At 42.1% G+C, this 17351-nt stretch overlaps 1 protein-coding gene across 1 annotated transcript in view; it reads right to left on the reverse strand.

Moving 5' to 3' along the window:
- Positions 1-16968, reverse strand: part of nsmfb (NMDA receptor synaptonuclear signaling and neuronal migration factor b) — a 34272-nt gene extending 17304 nt beyond the window's left edge. The window contains exons 1-3 of the mRNA XM_047048724.1: positions 16792-16968; positions 6576-6647; positions 223-284 (exon numbers count right to left, since the gene is read on the reverse strand). Coding sequence (XP_046904680.1) covers positions 223-284; positions 6576-6646 — 133 coding nt within the window. The 5' untranslated portion in view covers position 6647; positions 16792-16968. The remainder of the gene's footprint in view (positions 1-222; positions 285-6575; positions 6648-16791) is intronic.
- Between the last annotated feature and the right edge of the window lie 383 nt (positions 16969-17351).

The raw sequence follows: 17351 nt of genomic DNA on the forward strand, positions 1-17351 counted from the left end.
GAGGAACACAGGGGAGACAAAAAGAATAAAAAGGGATTTAGGAAGGATGAGCTGGTGGGCAGACTAGATAAACAGTCTCAGAGTCTCAGTTGAGCATGCACGTTGCCAAGAAGCCACAAGAAACAACTTCAGAATAAAGTAACTTATAAGGGAACACATTGTAGTAAACTGCAGTATTAAAGTACTTCCAGGACTGTCTGTGCAGTACAGAACGTTACCTACCTGACCCGTTGCGGTTCTCTGGATGTGTGTGAGACAGATACTCTCCGAAAGCTCTGGCTGCTCTGCAACAACAAGCACACAGTGCACTGATTATAAACAGGGTCACTGTTAAAAGCAGAATGGTGTCAACTGTCAAGTGACTTATCTTCACCCATTCTCTGAGTGTTCACCTGAAAATGGGTTCATTTGGCAAAGAAAACACTGCCCTATGCAACTGTGCTATACATCACCACACACTCAAACAGATTAGGCTATTACAGCCAAAAATAAACTGCCTACAATTGGCAGTTATGTTGACAACTCCTACATGAAGTGGGGCCATATGCGATTATTGCAGTTTTGATTGGTTGCTTCTCTCTGCGCCTGCCAGTAGGTCACACGGGAGTAAAGGTATGGAATTATCCACTCCCACCTTCTGTCATACCACCAGTACAGTGTGGAAACACACACATACACACAAATGCTCAACATCAGCATTTAAACACATAACACAATGGTTTCATATTCCACAATTCTCCCCTGTGGTGACATTCATGGGATTTTTATGGCTAAATAAACAGAACAGTGTTACTACAAATGGTTCTCATTTCATCCTACAACGGTCGACTTCTGGTCTATGTACGCTGCTATGCAATGTACATTTACAGAATGTGCAGTTTACACAGAAACATCACATTCCTTTTGGTTGACTTTACAGACTGACAAGAAACTGCTACCAGAGGCTGCAGGCTTGCCCCTGATTGAAACAACTGACTTCTCCCAGTTACAGTCAACATTGTTGGGTTCAAATGCTGGGCTTGCAAAAAACACATCTTGTTGTTCTTTGGACAGAAGATAAATACTACCGGTACTGGTTTGTGACCCAACACCCAGACCACCTGTATAGTTACGTTTTGCTAATTGTCAAGAGAAACAAAAAAACGAACAAAAATAAGCATGTTGTTTGATTAAAAACAGATTACCGGTAAACGCTCCCAATCAAGCAATCCTCCTACTGTTCTAGCACTACCATAGAGATTGGCTGCAAAAATGTATTATACTATACACACACACTCATACACACACACTCTGTGAAAGATACGCCGTGCAGATAATCATTCCTGGACCCTCCTTAGATTGTGCACGCTCCCCATCCCCATATCTCGGGGGGATGTTGGGAATAATAAGGATTGCTGTGTTTCTGGGGTAGCAATGCGTCCCTGCAACGATATTTTGAGTAATTAAATATGAGGCATGTGAGGCACTTTACCGCTTGACAGAAACTCGAGCGAGCACTGAGGAGAGGAATGAGGAGAGGAGAGACAAGAGAATGTAATCATCCCTAATCTGTCAACCCCTCCTCTGCCCCGCTAGAAAGAATCCCAAAGAGCTGTGTAGAGAGTAATGGAATGACAAAACATATTTCAGACTAACAGGGAGGAAAAACTACTGTACTCTCTGAGAATTCTGGACAGTGTCCTAGCAGGGCCAAAGCCAGTATTGAAAAACAACAACTGTCTCTGTGACTGCTTTTGCAGACTGTTCCACACCTCTGCCGGTCCCAAGACACCTGTGAGCCTTTTCCTTTTGCTGACCCTTCTATTTTTCTCTCTCCTCTCTCTTTCTCTTTCTCTGAAGGTTTAGGTTTAGAAATCCAAATAGTTACAAGAAAGGGTCTATTCATTGAAGTGAAAACAATTGACCACCAAGGAAATGAATTTGTCCCTATTCTCATCACTCCGAATACTGATTACAGAACAACTCAAAACGTTGCTCTTTCCCTGGCTTTTCAAACATGAATTGTACATGAAGGGAAGTACATTAATAGAGTAAGTCGGCATGCCACTGGCTCTCACTCTCTCTCGTCTATCTGTTGATTGACATAGCTCAGTGGTAAAGCATTCGACCACAGATCAAGAGGTTGTGTGTTCCAATCCCCTATGTGTAAGTTGCTTTGGTAAAAATTGTCTGCTATATGAATTCATCATCTTTCTTTCCACCTCTATCTTTTTGATGTGTTTTTGTTCTACGCTACCGCCTGCCTGCCATGCCCTGGTGCTGGCTGTCTTTTGGCAGGTCTGTATTGTGCTCTTCTACATGTTTGCCACCATGTGACAAGTTGAAAAAAAGAGGAGTGGGATATTGGAGCGAGTGGAGGAGTGGGCAGAAGAAGAAACATGATGATGGTGACAAGGGGAGATGTGTTTTAAAGACTAAAATACAAAGTAATGAGAGGAAGGGAGGCACTTCACATAAAAGAAGAACTGAAAAGAGGGATTCTAGAAGAAAGGAGATGCCTATAGCTGGATGTTCTGTATCAGCTGACCACATGCAGTTTATTTTTCAATAGTTCTTTCCAAGGGAGTATGCACACTAATGTATACAGTAGAATGACATCAATAGTGTGGCCTGTAGACCAGTATATTGTGCCCAGATGACAAATAAAACTGAGCTTCAAAGACATGGAGGTACAGGGAGTACAAAGGTCTGTGTGGTCTAATACATTCAGGTCTATTAGACAAGCTCTATAGGGGCCTCTACTGTCAACCCAAGTGTGAATGTGTCTTCTCCACCGGAGTTCTGAGTGCCTCACTGTGCTCTTCTCTGGGCTGCAGTCATTTGGGCTGGGATGGGGGTGTGGGGGATGGGCCGGGAGTGTGTGTGTGTGGGGGGGGTGCTCCTCTCTGTTGTGCCACATCCACACATCGCCACTGTGCCTCCTATTTCCCATTTAGTCTGTGTCTTGATTGTGGTTGTTGTTTGGTGTCAATAGTCTCTGTATCTTGCTTTGTGTTCTTTGTGCTTTCAACATTTGTATCCCCTTTTATCCCCTTATTCCGTATGTACTAATGCCCTGCTTTGTTTAACTTGCATGTTTTTATAGCTTTTTTTCTGTATGTTGTACTGATGTGATTGTTTGCCGTTGTGCTTCTTAACCTGATTTTTAATTCATAGCCCTCTTCCCCTCTCCCTCAAAAAGCTTCTGCTTTTTGTCAGGCCATCACTGAAAATAAGAATTTGTTCTTAATGATTCTGCCTGGTTAAATAAAGGTTAAATAAAACAAATTAATCACTAAGATCACCTCTTTCGCAAAGCACCCCACCCCCCCACCACCCACCCTCTCAAACAAAAACTAACCTTGTTCTGTTGACACAACAAACATTGAGCTGGTCATTTAGTGTCACTAAGTTTCTCTACCTTGGGGAGTCGGATGGAAGATGGCTGATTTGGCAGGCAGACAATAGACCTCCATCTCAACAATGACCAAAAAAACTGATATTAGATTAGCTTAAAAAAAAAAAAAAATTCAACTTATAAGGAAAAAAACACAAAAGCACAACGCTTTTTTCCTGGACGAACGAATGAGGTCAGACATCTCAAATCAATTTCCACTTAGCCTTCGACCGTCTGTGCTCATCAGCGTTAGCACGCACACTAGCCGACTGATGAGTATGTATTGTTACTTGTTGACCTGCTGTAACCTTCTCTCCATCCAGCGTCTGCTGATCCACAGTGACACGGACGGGCGTACTGTAATTATATAGATCAATGAGACCCAGGCACCCCACTATCTCTCCCTGTACAGTATCATTACAGTCCAGGCCAGGGAGTAATCAGGGGAATTACAGCAGGTCTACCCTCCCCACGGCCCTGCTCTGCAATCCCCAGCCACGGAAAGCAGCCCCCACTGTACTCTCTATCCTCTATTGCTGCAATCTTTAAAGCTTTTTTTTCCCTGCTAATTTCTACAGTCAGTTTGACGGCAAGGAGACACACATACAAGCTTTTGTTCTGGGATATCTTCTTGTTTCAGTGTGGCTGCAAGGAGTGAGAGCATGCCTGAACACATACACACATGCACACACAAACACACAGTGTAGATGCACAAACTTACACACACTTTTAGCATGTACACACATACAGAAGCAAGGTTGAAAGGGGGACAACTTCATTATGCGGTGCTTGCTGCCAACAAAGACTCTGCAATTAGCCTCCTCTTGTGTGCTGGCATTGTTGCGGAAAGGTCTAATGAAATGTACAGTATGTGAGGATTTGATCCCAACCCACATGTGGCTGGCACTTTCTTGTACGTTGATGTATACAACAGCAGCTGTGTACCCAGCATGTTGTTAAGATGTCTAATAATTTAGAGAAGAGGCCAGCTGTTCAGTGTTCCTCACCCAAGACCATAACTGGAGTTAATCTGCTCCGTGAGGCCAGCACTGATAGTGGTCACACAGGCTGGAGTGAATGTGCATGTGAGTGTGTGTGTGTGTGTGTGTGTGTGCAAGAGGCCGTGAAATCCCCCTTTTACCACAGATATAACGATTATGGCAAAATTGTTCTCTGCCAAAACAACCCCTGGAAAAGATTCAAACAAGTAATGTGATGAAAAGATTGCTTAAATGTTTTGGTCAAACCAGTCATGTGGAGGCAGTATTCATTTTGGGTTTAAAAATCAAACACAATTGCCTCACCTTGTTCTTTTGACCTCCCCACGTCTAAATTCAAAAATATCCAGTGACACCGTTTTAAAACGACTGACTATAATAGCTCTCTTTCTCAACAAGGACCTGGAAAAAGGTTATGAGGAGGCATTAGCCTTTCACGGAAAACTTTGAGACGGCCGTTAACTGAAATCGATCTCTCCTTTTCTCACTCAGCTCTGTGTTAGACTGGCGATACACATACACAGTACTTGAGAAGGTACTTCCAGTGCCTCTCACTGATCTCCCCATTCACATGCATTGCCAGTTCTCCATTTCAAAAGACAATCAACTGAGTTTTGAACCTTTATACCCTAGTGAATGCATTTCTCTGGCCTGCTTCTGAAACAAGAACATCTCAATGTTGATTCCATTCAAAGATGAAAAAGAGGATAAATAATTTTAAAAGACACAAGGCTGAAACAGCCTTACACAACATTAGGTACACAAGTCCAGATAATATTACATCTCCGATCAACAGACCATAGTCAGAGAGAGGGCTGAAGTGACGTGTGTCCGAAATGCTATGTGAAGTTATAGATCGTGAGTAGGGGGTCTGCAACATGGGGAGTTTTATTGTTTAAAATGAGTAAATTGCGAGTGATTATAGAATACTGAGACATAGCTGTTTGTGGAGCTACTGTGCAAGCTTTCAGAGGAAGAGGAATAAACTGTGTTTTGGGGTTGCAGTCCAGTATATGTCTCCTTAATACTGTGATTCCTTCAATTTATGGCATGTTGGTGTGAGGGTGTGAGTGTGAGGGAATGAGAGAGTAAGAGAGAGCGAGAGGGTGAGGGAGATAAAGAGAGCAAGTATTCGAAAAAGAGAGACAGAGAGAGAGAGAGAAAGAGAGAGAGATAGAGAGAGAGAGAGACAGAGGTAGAGAGAGAGTAAAACACAAGTAAAAATGAATGCATGCACTATGTGATTTGTATTTTAACAGCAGAAACTGTATGTGTCCAAGACAAATTCCTTCGGGATAATCAAATCTAATCTTAAAACAGGGAGAGCGAAAGAGAGAGATTGGGAGTGAGTGAGTGAGTGGACACAAGAAAGGGAAGGACAGCAAGCATACCAGTCCAAACGGATGAAAAGGTCACCGTATTTTTCATGGACATGTGTCCGGTGAAGTCAGTGAGTACTCTGCATTCCACTGCCATGTTACATGAGTCAGTGTAGGTGTTAAAAACCATTCTGTGTGGTTTGACACACAGAGGTGTCAGGTCATGACTCATGATTACATGTTTAAAGAACACTGGTCAAGTAACATAACATACCATTTGTTTATTTGTTTATGGATGTCAATCTTTTTTTGTGTCATGTACATGACTGACACACAAGCATTATAAATCCTACTTATTACTGTTCCATAGAGTCTGCTCAATAACCCCCCTGCATAAATCAGCTGTGAAGTAAAGTAAATCAAAGATAGACTGCAGTATTGATAAAGTAAAAGAAAATGTAAATAAAACAAAAATAAAGGGAAGAATTGTTGGATCTGATCAGACTGGAGATTTCCGTATAGGATTTATACGGTAGACTACACTACTTTGAGGGGTTATGATTGTATTTATGGTCTAGGTGAGGAATATTGAAAATACAAAATTTCTAACGCTGTATAGGCTATATATATGATTAACATATTATCAAATAGCCACATTGATTAACCAAATGTCCACACTGACCCGCAATAATAAAACCATACAATTCATTAAACTTCTGTTTAATAATCTGGATAACATTTTCTGAATAAAGTGGAGGAATGTATACAATACTTTCCGCATTTATAGCCTGCGGCTCCGTTGGACACTTGAATACGCCGCCGCACCTGCCACTTCAGCATCCTATCAACACAGTCATTCTGCTATACCTGTCAGATACTCACCTAACTTTTGCAGCCACAGAAGATATCGCATCGTTCTTTAAATTCTTCCTTTTGGACACTGCAGTTCCCATGCTGAAGTGGAAACAACACAAGAGAAAAAGCAGATCATTCCATCCACCGGTTGGCAGGAAATAAAAAAGAAGAAAGACACGTAAAACATAAATAAAAAACCTTTTTCCCTGAGTCGTATTTATAGGAATTATTTCACTAATTATTCAGATCCTAGATCTAGATTGGAGACCAGTGTTTGGCTGTTCGGCTGTTCGCGCAGTGGCAGAGCAGAAAAACGTGCTTCACTGGCAGCATCTGCCCGCTCCTCTCGCTCTCCTCTCCACTCCTCGTTGACTCATGGCGACGAGGGGACAGGAAGGAACCTACAACCATAAAAGGACTACCTTCTTAACATATAATTCTGCAGGGCAGGTGTGGGTTAGTCTAAAGCACGGTCCACGGGTGACAGGTCAATATAGCTTGAACAGCTAAATGTTTTTAAAATTGAATAGTCATTCATTGTGCTTTTAATTCCACCCAAACATCGTAAATTAGTCTCGCCATGGACATTTGCACATCAATCTTTATCAGACAGCTATTCAATACTCCCAATAACAGCTCTACCGCAGCAATTCCAGACCCACGAAGCTCCCAGCATAAAAGCAGAAATATGGATAATATTCCGAAATTAAAGTTGTACAAAATTTCCAAGGAAAAAAATCGGGGAATCTCCAATTTTTAAAGTCACACATTTGCGGAAAAAAAGTCTGAATTAAACTTTTTAATAAGATTCATCAATAAGTTAATATTTAAGCAATAAGGTACGAGAGGCAGTACTTTATCGCCAATAAAGTACGTGTTCAAGGGTGTTGTTAGGCCCGACGCGCAGCGGAGGGCCGGCAAACCCTGGAACACGTACTTTATTGGCGTACTTTATTTATAATACGGTTGCCAGCAAAATTATAAATAGTAAATAAATAGTTAGCTGCCTTTCAGCACAAAATAGTTATAGACAACAAACATTGTGTATCGCATTTCAGTAGACGAGAGAAAGTAGTCCCTGTAAACAGTGGCTGTTGCTATGCAACGGACAAACAGCATTGTGAACTTCACGTTTGTTAGCCTAGCTAGATCTTGCACCATCTCATTCATTCTATGCTCATTTTATAAAAGCTGCCTTTAAAATAACAACGACAATGGGACACTTTCAATACTTTCAACACTAGGCCTAAACATTCTAAATCAATCATAAATGTTTCGTAGGCACTGGGTATATGGTAGCTAGCTAGCCTATGCTGTAAACAAGTTACGAGTGACTTGGGACTCGATAAACGAACATAGGCTGTTGTTAAGGTTAGCTTATGTTGATTTGGATATCTCCATTAATTGTGCATCCGTGGAAAACGTTGTTGAAGCCAAGACCAGGTCATGTACTGTAATTGCGTGGCTACGAAGCTCAAATTAAATAAGTGGATGTCAAGTTAGCAACTAATGGCTAGACCTGAGCTTCCGTCCAACGTTTCAGTAGTTAGACCAGCTAGTTAGCACTGATAGCACGGGACAGTGCAATAATATTGCTCAAAAATTAACCGAATGTTGCTAGTCTAGCTTGCTAACCAATACATTGCTGCACACCAGTACTTGTAGACAGTTTTTTTCTTCGGCAACATTTTAGTTATTTTGAGTGCGCCTTAATATGGAACGCTCACCTTTTTAAGGTAAATCATGTAAAAAGGTGTACAATACTTTATGCTCAATAAAGCACACCCCGTGACTCACTCTCAACCAATCAGAATGCTTGATTTCAACCACCCGTATTATAAAGGTTACTACAACCGATTTTATCCAAGAATCACCAGGGCTGCGTTTCCGATAACGATTGATAGCAACGATCAAGCAGATTAACGAAACTATCGATATTTCTTACGTGCATTTCCCGAACATGCTCGTCAGGAGTAGGCTAATCTACGCACTTTCAAGAGCAACAAATTTTCAAGAACGGACACGGCCCGTAAAACCAAGATCCGTCGTACGATGGATTCTACGATCAATTTAGGCTTGCAAAGTTTTCGGGAAACGCAGCCCAGGCAGACTCGGCTCCGGAACGAATTAAATGGGGGGTATTTTTTTACAAGGGGGGCACGCATTTTCAAAGCATGTATGAGAGTCAAAATAAGAGCAGACCTGCATATTCTGCAGGAAAGTGTAGCCATCTTGATATTTAATTTATAGCCAATGCCAGTATTTCTTAATTTTACTTAAACAAAAAAAATTGTTGAGGGGGCACAGCATTCCATTTGGGGGGCCCCCGTTGCCCCCCCTTGGAGCCGACCCTGATCCCAGGTAACCCATTACTGCAGACTTTATACAAGGCAAGCGGCAGCGGCTGTGCTGTGATGAGGTTGACCATGCAAAGTGAAGCAAGTTCCTTGAATTTCTTTTTCTTCCATATTTTCGACTTTATGTTGGAGAATCTCCAAGTTTTTTATTGCAAATTGACTAGTTTTTTTCTCGCAAATTTGTGACTACAAACTTGGAGAATCTCCAGAAATTTAGGACTTAAACATTACCCGCACTCCTCCGGCTCCGATTTTGTTTTTACTTACAATGGCCGTAATACACTAGCCTGGCTCTGCCCTCCAACGTACTTCCGCTCAATTTTGATTTTGCTTTTGTACTAGGCGTAGAGTTTATATAACTAGAGTAAGCTACTTTTGTCTTCCAAGATGGCATCCCCATTCTTTTCTATGAAAAGTGCTCAGTGGCGCAGTGAGGCAAGCGAGAGCGCGAGACTGGACATGGCCATCTTTACACTTCCGTGTATTCCGGTTTAGCTTTAAAGAGACCTCGTGCACGCTTGCAACTAGCTGTACACGTCATACTTTGCGACAACCAGTCGCGAGCATAGATTTATATGGTTACGAGATTGTGAGCTAAGGAATTGCAGTTGCAGAATCTATGGGCAGAATGGGGTACAAGTCCGATAAGAAACAGACACATGATGCAAACTTAATGGAAATGTATTCTGTTATTGTATAGTATTCCTTTTGTCATAGCTAGCTCGTTGCACAATTTATCGGGGACAGCTTGTCCACGCAAGTCTCTATACTGAGACCAAATTTTGCATTGCTACTGACAATGATCGCTTCCAGCAAACCTTTTTTGAATTAGCCATTTCCCCGTAAATAAATATCAAGCTTATTTACGTTTTTGGGGGTATATTTTCAGTCAGCAGATGGTATTGTTTGAATCGCGATTCCATCTGAAATACTGCCGGTGACAATATTGTACAATAGCTTGTTTCAAGAGGGTTCTTAATGAATTAATGCAATATGAGCAGGCTAAATGCTTGAAAATATCAAGGATTGCTCAATATTTTCGTTTGATCCAACTTTTCAACTGAGGCTGCTGTAGCTTATCAATATTCCATCTTGCAGGGAAATGAGAAGACAACCGTTTTATTCTATGCTTCCCTTTTTGTATTTTGAATTGTAAATGAGCAGCAACAAATGTATGCTTTTAAATCTATGCAATCTCCATAAATAGTAAAAATTATATGCATTTTTATATAAAATAGACAGAAATATCAGTTATAAAAATACAGTTAATAAACTTACCCTTCTACAACCGACGCTAGCAAGCACACCCTACAATTTATCTCGAAATTGTACCCTCTAGTTCATAGTATTACATTAATAATTACGATTGAAACGAGTGAGAATAGGAGTTAAGGGGGCCCCATGCCTGTCTTCGCCTGGGGCCCCCAAATCACTAAATCCGCCACTGGGCAACACTGCCGAATATCCATAAACTAAAGCTGGAGCAAGAACAAGTTTTGCTGAGTTTTGTTGGTGGCCATGCTATTGTGGCCCTCCTCCCCATGGGGTTCAGGAACAGTTAGATTTTCCAGCTACGGCAGCTAGCTCTGTTACAGTAGTGGTGAAGGAATTGGCTAAGGCGAACGCTAGCAATTGGTTATGGCAGATCAGAGTGGCTGTAGGCAGATCCAATAGTTTTAAACTTCAACAGGGTACCCGCCTACAAGGAAGTCAACGCTTGTCAATGGAGCAAGGCCAGACTCTCTGTACAAATGAAATGTACGAGAGTCTGGTTAGGACCAGGCTACTAATACGCCATCGTAGAAATAAGATGGTGCAGTGGTCTCTTATTTTTTTTCCAGAGCTGAAGTAGGCTATGTGTCTGACTAGGCTGTTGCTGTTGCTCTTGTTGGTTAGTGGTAGCTGATTTAAACTGTTGTATTCTTTTTTTAGTTAATCCTATTTTTATTGCTTTCCTACAGGTACACCTGCACTTAGAGATTAATGTTGTGTAATTTTTAACTTGTTTAACTACATGCTCTTATGGTTTCTTCCCTTTAGCACTATTTTTTGGTTGTTCACAATATGTACTTCTTGTTTTTGACTACCCGCAATGCTGTGGGGCTATCTTGTTGTTATTATCAGTGACCTATGCACTTTGTGAAGCTCTCTCTTGGAAGTCGCTTTGGATAAAAGCGTCTGCTAAATGAATAAATGTAAATGTAATGTAGGCTAAAGACAAACTGAGAGAGGTAGACTACTTTTCAGGAATTCCTGCCTGAGACAAGAAACATAACCCCTGGATAAGATACAGAAAAAAAGGTTGAAGATACGGTGAAGGGAGGGACACCAAAAGAAGCATGCATGTGACCGACCGGACGGGAGGGTAGAGGTTTTAGACCTTTATGAATAACTAAAACGGTTACAAGAGAGGGGATTAAACCCCCATGGTTTCATTTGAAAGGTACCACAGCAAACCTAAACCTTTAACTAAAAAGTTAAAGGAATTTGAACTTTAACTTCAAAGTATGACATGCTCTCACTTCAATCCGCCTCCTCCCTCAACAGAAATGGAGCGGGGTTGCCTGAGCAGCACAACCACTGGAGGGGAACAACGGTCCATCTCCCTTTTTCTTTTTTTTTTCGTTCTTTTTTTTCTTCTCCCACACGTGAGGCTAGTCAGGCGGCAACAAAGAGACAAACAAACCCGCTAACAAATTGAAGGCATGAATATTTAAGGAGCCATCTGTGTGGTCCCGGTTGGTTTAGCTCGCGTGCCCATCCAAATTGACGGTTCACGTAGTCAGTGGCGGAACCAGATTTTTATATACGGGGTGGCCAAGGGGTGGCCAGGGCTACTTCAGGGGGTCCACAGACCAAGACTGAAAATGTGCGTGTAACCTTAGCCTGGCATCTAAACAGTGTAAATTATTCATATGATTGCTGATGAGAAATAGAAATTCAAATTCACTTGAGCCTGAGTTCTTCAGTGTGGCCTAGTATGGTCCACTAAGGTTACTTTAATCAAATTCTACATTTACTATGAACCGACTGTGTCTCTACATCTGAATTGAAACTCATTTCTTTCTTATACACACTGAACTGTACTCACAAACTGGAGTGACTTTGATCACTTACTTTTACTGGAATATATCTGGGTCTAACCAGGTTAGGGGTTACTTAAACATAACTATTAGTGCGTACTCACTCTGACCTGGTGCCTGTAGCCTTGGGGAGGGAGCTGCTCTGAGGTCTTGGGGTGGTGCAAGGACTGGGGTGTAATTCCACCTGACCCTGTTTTGCTCAGCTTTTTGAAGAAGTCTGCTATCTCACCCTTTCTTTTAATGTTTGAAGTGAACTAAGCAAAAATAACATGTAGGCCTACACATCCAATTGCCCACATTTGAGCAGTGGCGGTTCTAGACAAATTTTACTGGGGGGGTCAGTGTTTAATCAGAGGGGCACATAAAAGAACGGAAACAAATGATATTTAAAAATGTAATCCTTTAATTTAGCTTTACATTAAAATCATACAAAAAGCTCTGGCTTTCCCTCTTCCAGCTCCTCAGCTCTCTCAATACCTTGATATGTTTCTCAAATGTTTGTATTTACTGGGGCAAAAAAGGCTGCAATGTCCATTCCTCATTTCATAATGACTACTAGAAGAAGAAAAACGTGTAAAAAAAAAAGAAGTATATAAACATGTTTTTTTTGTCAGCTCAGGGGGGCCACAGGGGGGGCCAGGGACATTTTTACAGGGGTACTGGCCCCTGTAGGCCCCCGTATAGAAACGCCCCTGCATTTGAGTCCAATCTCAATCTCAAACATATCCCCATTATTATCTTCAATCAACTACCAGCCTTTAAGTTACTAGATCATGGCTAGCCCTACTCTGAAATACATATTTCAAACAGGCATTATACAATAGCAAACAGGGTAGCTATCTGACAGCAGTGTGTTAATCTTTTGTACATTAATAGATTGATAAGGCATCTCATCAAGGAATCTTAGCAGTTAAAGTAAAAAAAATTGTGTAACGACTGTACACAGAAAAACGTGTGTAAGTTATATGTTTGGCTGTTAGTTGGTTGTTTACCAGTAGTGTTCGTGGGGTCCGACATGCCAATCAACCTGCTGTCTGCCAATCACGGGAATGCCCGGAATGTTCGGATGCCGGGCATCCTGGTGGTTGGCGGGGGGGCATGGAAGGGGGTTGGGCAGGGGGATGGAGCATTCAAAGTTAAGACCAGGTTTAGTGTCTGTTCTTTATGTTAAGTCTGGGTTTCACAACAGACGGTCATTATTTCACTATTTACACTACCTTTCATTTATTTAGCGTGGGCCAGGGCCAAACAGCTGTTTGGCTTAGCCTGTGTACCGTGTGGTTAATAAACGTCATCTTATGCCTGGACGATTGTTCCTTTCTGACCTAGTCAGGTCATTACAATAGATTTCAAATGGCTAAAGGATACTGTTGTTGTTTTAAGACAACAACTGTTTGAAAATGAAAAAAATGAAATTGAATCAACTACAGGGGGGTACGACAACTACGCTGTTAGCTACTAAGGTAGTGCTAAGAGCTAAACAAAAACAGAGACAGAGACATTTCTCTTATCTGAATCTGTTATGGAACCAAATTGCCAATATGCATCTTATTCTATGGCTCTGCAGCGGAAGGAGCAGCTAAGAGCTCCCCAGTCAGCCATACAGCAATCCTCCATGCATAATACATCAGCCTCCAGCAGGTTCGGCACATTGGCTTCGCAAGGCACATTCACGTGACTTCACGTGTTGTGTTTGTTCCTCATTATAAACCGGGCGCAGCAGCATGTTTAGTTCTGGTACTCTTTACTCAATAACAGTGTTATAACTCTTTATTCAATAACCATCCTAACACATGTGGTCACTCATCTCCCATCCACAGGTCTACCCACCCAGAGCATAATCACAAGATTATTGAATAGTGTGCATAGAAACTGGCCAATGAAAATCAAAGCATTATTGAGACACATTGATATTGCGGTCAAAGTCTCACTCTACTGGAGTGTGTCCTGCCAGATCATACTGTACGATGGGGGATTTCGCTGGGACGTGCACTTTTTAGGAAAGAGTGGATGCACTGTGTGTGAAAGCCTACTGCTGGTCAGCTCTTAGTGATACAGGCTGTGACACTTACCCAGCACCAGGTAGATAGTAATGAGGAGGGAAGATGGATTGAGACAGATGCTTAGGAACAGCTATAGAAACGGAGTGTCACCTAATTTTTCACAAAGGTGGGTGTAGTCCGTGAGTGGTGGAAAGTAGCCTATTATCTTAGTCCATAGTGAAATAGGCTACTTCTGCTCCCCTCACATTAGTTACAGTACGTCATCTTCACAGAAAAGTCTAAGGGCCTCATGTAGGCCCTACATACATTTGCAAACATAACGTTATTAGCGGCATGGACAACCCGCAGATTGCGCACGCTGTGATACTTCAGTGTACGTCGCAGGGGCGGACTGGCCATCGGGGATACCGGGGGAATCTCCGGTGGGCCGACAGGGTTGGGATGGTCACCACTTTTTCCCCCCAGTTGTGGCAAAAATCCTTTCAGATCGTCTCCTCTCCCTATGTCTTCGTCTTGCTCGGATTACTGCTGTCATTTCACCAGGAGGCATATGCGAGGGAACCTGCGCGTATCCAGCTTCTTTTTCACGTTCACGGGCGTTTTTTCTACATACCGCACTTTACGCATCCCCTCCCATCTCTTTAAGGGAAACTCCCACTTTCCCCTTGACCCTCCCATGAATCAGGGTCGGACTGGGAGTAAAAATAGGCCCTGGACTTTGATCCAGACCGGCCCACCAGAACCAGTCCCGTATACGCCAGCCAGGGGCGTTGTTAGACTTTTTTACTGGGGCACGTACCCCAGTATAAATCTGCTGTGCCCCAGTGAACAATTTATTTTATTAGTCAGTGCACTAATTTAGACTGATAATCCCGGAAAAATAAACGCAGTATTCCAATCAACGCTTGTGCCTGCAGAATTTCATGTCAGCACACTCTTCTGAGCTTGCCAAATAGTACTGCAGCAGGCACACAAGTCCAGGTGTCGGACTCGTACACAAGTAAGGTAGGTAGGCTAAGAAAACATAACAAAACAAAGTTTCAAAAGGATAGGCCTACCGAGCATCTTATTTTGACTAAAACATAGAAACATTATTACATGAAGCTCATAAAACAGTATTTGCGCTCAAATTAATGAGAAAATTAATGCGCTTTTATTAATTATTGATGTCCCTGCCAATGCTGATATCAAACTTGCGGACTGAATGGATAAAATTCCACAGCCTATTTTTACTCCCAGTCCGTCCCTGCCCTGAACTGTTGTTTAGTGGGTTAAGGAGAGTTTCTATAGCCGAGTAGTGTATTGTGCAGAGCACTTTTGGAAGAATTTTTTTTTTTTTAAATAGGGGCCTGTGCCCCAGTAGAGTTTTATGTCTAACAACGCCTCTGACGCCACCACAGCGAGCGCCCTGCTAATGCATGCAAATTCTGTGCCTGATGTGATGCTAGTTTATCCTGGCTGCCAGCCCAACTGAGCCCCACCCACAAAAAACAATTGGGTCGTGAAGTTGGGTCTGGGGAACCTCGGTTGGGGGAAAACAATGTCCGAATAGGAGCTGTTCGGACCAATCAAATTGTCAGGGCGGGCTTTATACGATGATGGACAGATGATCAACAGTAACGTAATCAACTACGTCACCAAAGAGTGCTTGGGTTGAATTCGTTTTCAACAAACAACATACTACATTGCTCTTATTGGTTGTAGGTGTATCCAATTGAGCGAAGAGGCATTTGTTTAACGAGTTCAGTTGAAACACATACTCCCCCCACTTCCCAATACTCACAGCCCAACGGAGAGTTCTCAGACTTATATTCTGAATAGAATTAGAGAGGCAGTTAGAACCAAAACTGTACTGTACTGTAGCTAGTGGTATGTGCCAGTGGAGCGAGTGGTACGTGACAGTGATTAGTGGTACATGCCAGAGCCTCCACTGGCACATGACAGTGGCTAGTGGTACGTGCCAGTGCCCCTACTGGCACCTAGTGGTATGTGCCAGTGGAGCTACTGGTACTTGACAGCAGCTAGTGGTACGTGAAAGGGCCTCCACTGGTACATGACAGTTACTGTTCTGTTGATAGTGGTACACAACTGTCTCGTTGCATTGGCTGTATTGCAGCTTTTGTTTATTGTTATGTAGCATAACTACCCCGCGGCCATTTTAGAATAGGAGAACAGGCTATAAACTTTTATTTTTTAAATGTGTGGCGCCTGCGGAAACCCGAGGATGTTGCGGCTGCTCATTGTTGGCTATAAGCCATAAAAGATCAAAAATCGTTTTCTGTCAAAATTCAGATTTTTTATGTTTTGTGTAGTTAACACATTTCGTGTGTACAATTCTGCTTTACATTACAGTCACACCATTACACTATAAGCAATATCATGTCTAAATCGACTTTGTATGGTGAGCTTGTAGTGAGACATCAAAAGTATGGTTTGAAGTCTGTTAGCACGAACAGTTCACTTATTTAAAAAAATAAAAGTTTATAGCCTGGAGGCACTGGCATGTAGGCCTACCACTAGCTTCTGCCACGTCCCACTAGCTCCACTGGCACATACCACTACGTGCCAGTAGAGACACTGGCATGTACCACCAGCTACTGTCACGTACAGTGGAGGCATAGGCACGTACCACTCAGTGACGTGCGGTGATGTCAGTAAGAGCGTAGGCACTGAGTTATGAAAGACAGATTACCTAATTTATTGTTAGGCTAATATGTCAAAACAGTAAATGCAGTAAACAGTAGGCAGTAGTTTACAGCCGCTGAATGTTAGCACAGCCACATAGCCAATCTTTTCATACCAGTCTGTTTGAAAAGATCGAAAACATGTTGTCCCTTTTGCTGCAGTAGTCCATCTAAGTCTGGCGTAGACCTCCCTCTTGCTATTAACTCCTTTTTTGAATAAAATCGAGCTTGGAGAAGTTCCTCAACTCTGATATCGGCAGACACCGCTGCTGTCATTTTGACTTGAATTTTGCGGGGATTATGTTTACAACGTAGCCAGTGTAGTGAGTTAGCTGCGCAGATTTCCAGTAATATCTCGATTTTAATTGGTCCATGTTTGATACGTAACGTAGATGATTACTGGCATAACATATTTACGTGCAAAGGCACAGCAGAGTTGTGCTTTTCGACGTACATGTTAAAGAATACAGGATCGAAGTTTTTTTTTTTGTTGAGTTTTTCGTTGTCGTCCGCAATGAATGGACAGTAAAAGCACTGCTTATTCTACCATTTTGTTGTATTTGATTATGCGTAACTGCTACATTTGTCATCGCAACGTCTAAACAATTGGAATAACACACGTATTGCATATATAAATCCCAAGAATAATCAGTAAAAATACAAATACAAGTTTATT

Source organism: Hypomesus transpacificus, chromosome 24, assembly GCF_021917145.1.
Source record: "Hypomesus transpacificus isolate Combined female chromosome 24, fHypTra1, whole genome shotgun sequence".
NCBI classification, from domain to species: Eukaryota; Metazoa; Chordata; class Actinopteri; order Osmeriformes; family Osmeridae; genus Hypomesus; species Hypomesus transpacificus.